Raw genomic sequence first — 8,834 nt, 5'->3', positions numbered from 1 at the left:
TGTCTACTTACATACAGATTGGTTTAGTGATTTATATTTACACAGCATAGAATCTGATCGACCCTGTGGTCGAAATGGTGGCCGAGCAACAATGTGTGGGCTATGGTGTGGGCATATCATCAGAAGATCCGAAATGAGGACTCTTTTTAAAATGTAGCTTCTGCGTGCAAGCAAGTTCAGAAATCCTGAACTATTGATTCACGTAAAAACATCGGAGAGAAGGGATAACCTGAGAGTGGATGACTGTATATTGTGGGAGTAAACCAAATGCTACATATTGGAGAAATATTGGAAACTTTGTTTGCATATATGTGATTTGGCACATGATTGGCAAGCTTACAATCAGTTCAGCAGCTGGGGAGAACTTCAACACTACAATGAACATGACCGAGTCACTCACTCACCTCCCCCTCGCGCCAAGAAGACAGGCACAGAAGACCAACCAGACGAGAACGATGGCCGCGGGGCACACGAGCAGGTTGCCGTACGACGCGGTGACCCCGTAAGCCCACGCGAAGCTCGACAAGATCGCCGAGCTGACCGCCTTGTTCACCGCCGCCGCCGTCGCTCGCAGCCACCGCGGGCAGATGCGCGATGACGCGTCCGCCCACTGCGCCGGCCCGAATGCGATCCACACCAGCGCCATCAGAGAAAACAAAGTGGTCGCGGACAGACCCCTCGCCCACTTCAGCTGCTCCTGCCGCCGGGTCATGCCGACGTGGGCGGCGCCACCGCGGTGCGACGGGTGCAAGGACGGCGCGCGCCTCTTCAGGCAGCCGCCTGCGAGCGCTTTCACAAGAAGCCAGCCGAGCTCCACGAGCACCAGCGACACGGAGAAAGACATCACCACGACGAACCCGAACGCTGCCAGCGCCCTCGGCACCTGCGCGCTGGACGAGACACCGACGTCGCGGAACGCGCGCTGCACGTACTGGAACAAGGACCCGATGCCGGACGCCTGCTGGAAGACCTTGGCGACCAGCGCAGTGATCACCACGCGGCGGAGCGGCTCCGTCGGTCTCGCCAACAGCTCCCGCCATATGCTGCACTCCTGCCTCCACCGGGTGCGCGTCGTGGACATCGCCACCAGCTCGTCAGGCGAGCCGTCGTGCAGTGTGCCGAGCTCGGCTTTTATCTCGAGCAAACGGAGCTCAGCCTCCTCTAGTGTCGCCGACGTCCTGGAGAGCACGCGCCGCGCCTTGCTTACCTGGTCCCTAGCTAGGAACCACCGGGACGACTCCGGCATGAGGAGGACCGTGGAGCTTAGCAACGCCGGAATGGCCATGCTAGAGGCTATGGTCAGTCGCCAGGCGAGGTGCGCGGGGAGCCTCAAGAAGCCCATAGAGTAGGAGAGGGAGCCCAGGATGCAGCCGAGGTACACGAAGCCGTCGGGGTGCGAGGTGAGCACGCCGCGCACGGAGGGCGGGCTGAGCTCGGCCGTATATGTCGGGACGATCATGAGCGCAAGGCCCATGCCCACGCCGTTGACGAAGACGCCGGCAGTGAAAGCAGCGAAGCCGGTGGCGAGGCCCCGGGCGAGCCCGCCGACGCAGAGCACGGCGGCGGAGAGGAGGACAGTGCGGCGATCGCCGACTAGGCATTGCGCTCCCGCGGCCGTGACCGCGCCGAGGAGGGAGGAGAGCGCGACGATGCACGCCAGGAGCTTCAAGTCGGCCTCCGCCATCACGGCCGTGCTATACACCACGGCGAGGTCTGCATCAAAAGTACATGAAAATCTCAGTACGTAAAGGGATAAGAAACAATGGAAGCCTCTGTTCCTGGTTTTTTGAAACTTCGAATGGCAGAGAACCCGACTCCGTAGATGCTTGCATTGCATCGACGGGAGACTTGAGACTTACCATAGCCCATGAAGAGAGGCGTGGCCGATGAAAGCACGGCGGTGGCGAAGGCGTACTTGTTCAGAGCACGCCTCGTGGGCTTCCCTGCTGCATCTGGGGGACGCCCGTCTCTCGTGTTCCTATGGCCGAGCATTCTGCATGCCGGTGAGTTCACGTAAGGTGATGGATCAAGAATGAGAGATGCGCGGGTGCAGTAGTTGCATCCAAAAGGTAGTTCATGACTTCATGGCCATTGGCAACTGTTGATCGAACGCAGTGCGACGACTTCTTCCAGAGTTACATCCCACATCGAATCAACCAACGAGTAGTTTCCGAAGAAAGAGATGCCAATTTTGATTAACATTTTCTACAAACATGAACGAGAACTTGGAGATGCAAAAGAAGAAAGGGCGGAAAAGAGGGAAAAAGCGCATGAACAACATAACAACGTGTCTCGTTAAGATAGCTTAATCACCAGGGAGAAAATTTTGATTAATATTTTCTACAAACATGAACAAGAACATGGAGATGCAAAAGAAGAAAGGGCAGAGAAGAGGGAAGAAGCGCATGAACAACAGAACAACATGTCTCGTTAAGATAGCTTAATCACCAGGAAGAAATGTACCTGGCTTAGGCAGGCAAACGATCTGCTCTCCACTTTCTCTGCAGGTTGAATCTCCTGCACACTAATTCACCGTTTCATCTTCAGCATCATCCGGCGAATTCCTGTCCTCGGTGACAGAGATGAAGAACTAGGGTTTGAAAGATCGATTGGCAGGAAGAAATACGTGGAATGGGACCCTTCTCATCCATGGGATAGTTATCTCTCTGTCTCTTGATATACGCAGTCGTTGCAGAGACGAGATGTAACGGACTCCTGAAACTGAGTAACCGACGCCCAAGAAACTCTCGTCAGGTTGTTGATTAGCAGTAACAGCTGAGCTAATTACTGGGGATCTAATTCCCCTCCACCATAAATTCCGCGACTCCTATACACTCTTATCTCCATTACCCTCCCTCCTTCATGGGTTATCAAGGAGATAGATAAAATTTAGAAGGCTTTTCTTTGAACCGGTGACAAAGAAACAACCGGGGGGGGGGGGGGGGGGGGCTGTACGGTTGCTTGGCAATGTGTGTGTCGGCCGGTTGCTTTTGGAGGCTTAGGGATCCTGCGTTGCCTTATGGCTCCGTTGGTTCTGGAGTCAGCGGATCATCCTTCAAAGCCATGGAGCACTCTCCCTCTCCATCACGAGCGGGATGTCGTCGCCCTCTTCAATGCTTCAACCAGGTTCTATGTTGGCAATGGTCGCTCTATGTTTTTTTTTTGACTGACGCTTGGCTGGAGGGTAGTTCCATCTGATCGCTAGCATCGGACCTTCTTGATTGCATCACCCCATCGCATCTCATGAGCAGGACGGTAAAGGATGCTCTGTCTGATCGACGCTAGATTTCTGACATATATGGCCATCTCTCTCCCCGCGATCACCCAATACATTCAGTTTTTGTTAAAGCTTGAATTTGTCGTGCTGACTAATGAACCGGATAGCTTTACTTGGAGATGGACTTCCTCTGGTGTTTACTCAGTGAAATCGGCTTATCATGCCATGTTTCATGGTTCCATCCATTTTGTAGGTGCATCTTTGATCTGGAAGGCGTGGGTGCCATCAAAGGTTCGATTCTTCAGCTGGTTGATGCTTCATGGTCATCTCTCGACTGCTGCCTGGTGGAATAAACACGATCTGCAGCCTGATGACTCATGTTCTCATTGCTCCCAGCTGCCGGAGACCATCGATCACTTGCTATTGCACTGTGTGCTGTCCTGGGAAATTTGGTGGCGCGCTTTGGGCGTTCACGCACCGCCGGGCAACATATCTTTCTTTAGTTGGTGGTTAGATCTTCGTGGACAAGTGGCCAGGGAGTTCCAACAAGGTCTTGACTCCATCATCCTCCTAACATCATAGCACATCTAACTTTCACACAATGACATCGTCTTTAACTAGCGTCGTTTCTCAATAGATGCTCTCACAGCTCTTATTAGAGAGGATGTGGAGCAATGACGTGAAGCCGAAGCCAAGAAGATGGCTCCTCTATTGCAGAGGCTACATAACTTCGGATTTGTACTGTAGTTTTGCCGTTACCTACTATATTTTGTTGTTTATCACTAGCATGTAATAGCTATTAGCAAGTCGCCGTAAAAGACTATTAGTATTTTTCTTCTTAATAAAAAATATGTAACTCTTGTGCGTATTAAGAAAAAAAATTCCTCTTCGGAACGCTACCTCACGTTCTTTTTCTTCTCTATATATTTCGATTTTCGCGCTGCTTGATTCACAACTCCAAATAGACAGAACGGATCCAGACAACTTTCCCATTCAAGTTTTCTGGGCTTTCAACTCGAAGTTTCAAAGTTTTAACTCAAAATCTTAAACTCCATATGTTTGAAATATCAATTACAAAGGCTAAAAAAAGATCTACAAGTAGCAAAGGTCGACAAGAATAAGATCCGACTACTTCCTCCAAATTGACCCTTGCATGAAAAAAATCAGTAAGAATACACACCTTATGAACCTCTGCTTCCATGAGTTGGGGGTAAACCCAAAATGAATGTCAGAAAAGGGCACCCGACGGGTAGCAGAAGATCTACGCAACTAGAATTTTTCAAGAACGTGCGTGGCAAATCTTGCATTACAAATCTAATACGAACTATAGAGAATCATCGTTCCAATCACCCGAGTGACACAGGTTGACAGTATATTAGATACTGACTCTATATAAATTAGATTCTCCACAGTACAATAGTATAAGTTAACATCATAGAGTACCAGCTATGCCTTACACTTTTCTTTCTAAGTAACAAACTGCATATATGAACCTTGTTGCTGGACTAACGAGAACCTATAAGGAGACGACCATTCTCCTTAGAATAGACCAGCGCTTGTGGCTGTCCTTATGATCTGAAAGAGAGCTGCATGAAGAAAAGAGTAAAGAACAAAAGTACTTAGTAAAAAAGTTCATACATCTGCTACCAAGAAATGAAAATTAAGCATGCTATTATGAAAACTGACATAGCTGCACGGTTTTCATTCTCCCAAAGTCTAGTTTACAAAGAAAAAAAACTGCTTCTATCCAACTATAATATGCAAATATGTAAGTGTACAGCTAAACTGACATCAAATCAAACCATTGCCCTGTCATTTTTTTATTTGTCTACTCTTCCCTAAGTCAAGTTAGTCAGATCATCAGATTAGAATAGTTAATTCTTCATGGGTGGTAGCATTAGCTGTCACCAATCCATCTAGAGTAAACCGGGAGACCACATTTGGGATCAATCAGTGTAGGGTTCCAGTTTTTAACCAGTGCTTAAGCACTTCCTCAGAAATGGACAAGTTTTTTAAAGGAAGCAAGGCAATAAATTGAAAATAGCCAACAACATTAGTTTGGAGTAGAATGTTCGGAGCTGATTCGGTGGGTAAACAGATGCACTGCACTACTAAGGACTAAAAAGTACCCAGAAGACAAGCATTAGTTTGGAGTAGAATGTTTGGAGCTGATTCGGTGGGTAAACAGATGCACTGCACTACTAAGGACTAAATAGTACCCAGAAGACAAGCGACTCAGTCATAAAACATCAGAAACAAAGGGACTTACATGACCCAACGACAACGAAGACAAAAAAACCAAGCAAAATAGGTCCAACCGGATAATCATTTCCTTTCTTGACTGTCTCAGGAACAGCACCCCTCTTTGTGATATTCTTCTCAAATCGTGCTATTTTCCTATCAGCAAGACGCCTTGAGGTAGTCTGTTCAAAATCAACAAAAAATCATTCAACAAGATGTAAGAAAAGAACAGAAGAATATACTAGAAATTCTCATTAGAAATAAAAAGCATCTAGCCCAAAATTTGGTGTCCCTACTAAATACCAATCCTGAACTGTTAGATCTTATCAGCAACATGTTGTAAACTCAAAATACAATGGAGTCCTGCACAATTGCATGGCAAATTAATACTCTCTATCAACCCTTGGAAAGTGTCCTAAAATGATAAACGTCAAAATCATCGTAAATAATGAAAGTGCTTGATATATAAGAATTTTGAGTATGGTTAGTGTGCGAACAAGCAAATCAAAAAGTGCACCGAAAACATACTGAGAAAATCAAATGCTTGCATGCAGACATAATGCAAAACTCATTTAGAACCAGCACAAATCATTCACAAGTGGCAAATCCACACCAGGTTCACTAGTATCCAAAACCTGACATGTTGCTAGCAGGATAACCGTGCTGTTACTACGAGAACACCGCAAGCATAAAATAAAAAACCAGATATTTAAACTGAAGGAAGCTATCAACATCATACAACACTAAATACGTGCATTTAGAATATACGTGATCTTCATGCAGAACTTGTAGGTGGGATCTTAATGCAAAATTCCACAAAATAATTGCAACATTCTCCGTTCTGCTAAAGGAACCATCACCGTCCAACTCTAACCAGGATTTTCTTTGATGGATATTCATGGAATTTAAGTTGGGTCAAAAACCAGAAACAAGAAAAAAAGAAATACTCCCTCGAATCATAAATACTTGTCGCTTTTGACTTTTCACGGTCTTCGACGTGAACTTTGATCATTATTTTCTATTAAAATATAATTATAATATCTAATAAAAATATAATATTATAAAAAAAATTTCAAGATAAATCTACATGTGTGATTTTTATGTTTCCAAACTAAACATTTTAGAAATTATTGACTGTCAAAGTTTTAAAAGTTTTAAAAATTTGACCTGATCGTGATCAAAACTATAATTATTTATGATCGAAGAGAGTAGAAGTTTTGCAAGTTGCAAAAGGTGGATCTTTTAAAAAGTTAGATTCTTCGAGACGAATCTTCTAATCCTTTTTCATAAAAAAATAATAGACCAGACGGAACCTAGATTCTAGAGATGCCTTACAATATTCACACAGGTGCCGTCGAGTCGTCGTCGACGAATCAGCGAGAAAATACGCCGATTCAGCATTTCAGGAGGGGAGCCAGGATCGAATCGCGCACGGATCTGCGCGAACTCGCAGCCGAGTAACGGCAAAATAACGCAGATTCCATCAAACCAGACTGAACAAGCGGCCGTAGAGGACGAGGTGGGGAGGGGGGTGGGGGGGAGGAGGGGCTTACCATGGCGACTGACGCTGGTCGGGTCGCCGCAGCCGGACGCGGCGGGCGACGGAGGACGAGTGGGCGCGGAGCGGATCGCACGGAGGAATCGGGAGACGGGGACGGGTATGCGAGGTCAAATGTGACCGTGTGCGAGGTGTCCGAAGCCGTGCTGCGCGTCGTCGGGTTTTCGTGACCTGGAGCGGCGAACCCCCTCACGTTTTCCGTGGGCTACCTGGCGCTTGACTCGTGAGCCCTGACGGCGTTTTAGGGCCTTTTGTTTGTATTCTAATTATGAATCTCAGCTCAATAATAAAAGTAAAAAAATAAACTAGAGTGGATTATTATAATTTAAAGCTGATTCTTATATTTCACAATCTATATTGGGCTATGAAATCCTATAATACATGATCTAGTGGGGAAGAGCTCCTATGAATTATAGGAACTAGACTGTATTATCATAATAAAGCTAAAACAAATAGATCATTTGACCCTTCTTAGCATCATAAGTGTTTGGTGCGGTTTGGTCTAAAATCTGTTGCCATGATGTCACTCGCTTTTGAGAAACTAGCAAGTTGGCTTACGCTAATAGCGTGGCTAATCTCGTCGTAATATTTTGTCACAATAACTTTTGATTAAAAATAGTCTCTTTAGCATTTTTTTTATGAGGCTAGTGTCATTGTTGGGGTCGCCAATAAGAACCCCCGATATCCTAGGCTCCGCCTGTAAGGATTGAAGCCCGCCTAGCTTCGAAACATCTCCGGAGCCCCATAACCCTAGATTCTCTACAGAGACCAAGGCCTCCGGAGAGTGCGGGCTTCCTCAGGCCACTGTCTCCCGGAGCCTTAGGGAGTAAATTGGTCTTCTCTAGAAAGATCAATTGAGAGGGGGGGGGGGGGGGGCAACATCCATCTGCCTGCCACGAAATGATCAACACTTAATACCGATCTATGGTGGCCGGTCTGACACACTAGGTATGGACGACACAGTAAGTGGCGACCGACCAAGCTTTATGTCCATTTGCTACCATTGTTGTTGTCACAGTTAGATGATGCCATCAGGGTAATTAGGAGAGTACCCAGGCTCGAGCGATGTTTTACTCGACTATTCCCAGGTCCCAGTCGTATGGTAAAATTTGTACATTTACATCTTGAAGGGCTCTATAAATACTGACCATAGACACATAATACAAAAGGATAGATTTTTATGAACACTCGGGGTAATCCTTTCCTCTCCTTTTCTTCCTTAAGCTTGAGCCACTCTAGCGAGCGGGTTCTCGTCGCACCTTGTTCATGAAAGACTGTTTCTTTCACCAACAGTTGGTGCCGTCCGTGGAGAAGATACATTGTAGAAGACTAGAAGCACTAAGAGAATTCCACCAAACAAGAAGACTACCAGGGTGGTGGCTCAAACAGCTGACACCACAGCCGCCCCTATGCGAAGATCTGCATGACCACCACGACCAAGCACCCAATACACGAAAACCTGTCCCACAGCCGAGCAGAACGAGGGCTAGGCGGCCACCACCGACCCAACCACTACTCTGGCTGTGGCTGGAACGGGGGCCCATGTCGGTTCGGAGGCCCTTGAACAATAATAGTATAGCGAGGGACTCGCTGGACCCCTAGGGCCGTCACTGAGGTCGCGGCTGTACAGGCCACCATGGCTAGCCAACAGGCGCACGTGATGGCCCTTCGGGCTCAGCTGGAGGAGCTGCAAGCAGTTGTCGATGATCTGATAACCGGGGGTTACCGAGTCCTGAGGCCAGGACAGCGCAGTGCTACATAGCGCCCTCCCTTAGGGACCGTCTCCCCGAGGGTCTGAGAAAAGCCAGGCCCAGGAGG

The 8,834-nt window shown here is 47.2% G+C and overlaps 2 protein-coding genes across 2 annotated transcripts; both read right to left on the bottom strand.

Annotated features, from left to right (window-relative positions):
* Positions 1-400: 400 nt before the first annotated feature.
* On the bottom strand, positions 401-1,992 carry LOC133893052 (polyol transporter 5-like). The gene is made up of 2 exons (XM_062334023.1): positions 1,860-1,992; positions 401-1,713 (listed from the first exon to the last, which is right to left on the bottom strand). The coding sequence occupies exons 1-2, from the start codon at positions 1,990-1,992 to the stop codon at positions 401-403; spliced, it is 1,446 nt and encodes a 481-aa protein (XP_062190007.1).
* Positions 1,993-4,557: 2,565 nt separating this feature from the next.
* Positions 4,558-8,560, bottom strand: LOC133893051 (uncharacterized). Its single transcript, XM_062334022.1, has 4 exons — positions 8,468-8,560; positions 7,012-7,221; positions 5,487-5,640; positions 4,558-4,803 (listed from the first exon to the last, which is right to left on the bottom strand). The coding sequence occupies exons 1-4, from the start codon at positions 8,558-8,560 to the stop codon at positions 4,757-4,759; spliced, it is 504 nt and encodes a 167-aa protein (XP_062190006.1). The 3' UTR covers positions 4,558-4,756.
* Between the last annotated feature and the right edge of the window lie 274 nt (positions 8,561-8,834).

Source organism: Phragmites australis, chromosome 15 (assembly GCF_958298935.1).
Source record: "Phragmites australis chromosome 15, lpPhrAust1.1, whole genome shotgun sequence".
NCBI lineage: Eukaryota > Viridiplantae > Streptophyta > Magnoliopsida > Poales > Poaceae > Phragmites > Phragmites australis.
The sequence above is the reverse complement of the archived record's forward strand: the minus strand, read 5'-3'. Positions and strand labels throughout refer to the sequence as shown.

Excerpts from the sequence above, each read along its gene's own strand:
- LOC133893051 (XM_062334022.1), bottom strand. The coding sequence starts at position 8,560 with ATGGGCCCCCGTTCCAGCCACAGCCAGAGTAGTGGTTGGGTCGGTGGT. Across the intron at positions 7,222-8,467 it reads GCTGTGGGACAGGTTTTCGT|CCCACGGAAAACGTGAGGGG; the intron begins GTATTGGGTGCT and ends AGCGCCAGGTAG. Across the intron at positions 5,641-7,011 it reads GACCAGCGTCAGTCGCCATG|ACTACCTCAAGGCGTCTTGC; the intron begins GTAAGCCCCTCC and ends GATTTTGAACAG.
- LOC133893052 (XM_062334023.1), bottom strand. The coding sequence starts at position 1,992 with ATGCTCGGCCATAGGAACACGAGAGACGGGCGTCCCCCAGATGCAGCA. Across the intron at positions 1,714-1,859 it reads GCCTCTCTTCATGGGCTATG|ACCTCGCCGTGGTGTATAGC; the intron begins GTAAGTCTCAAG and ends CTTTTGATGCAG.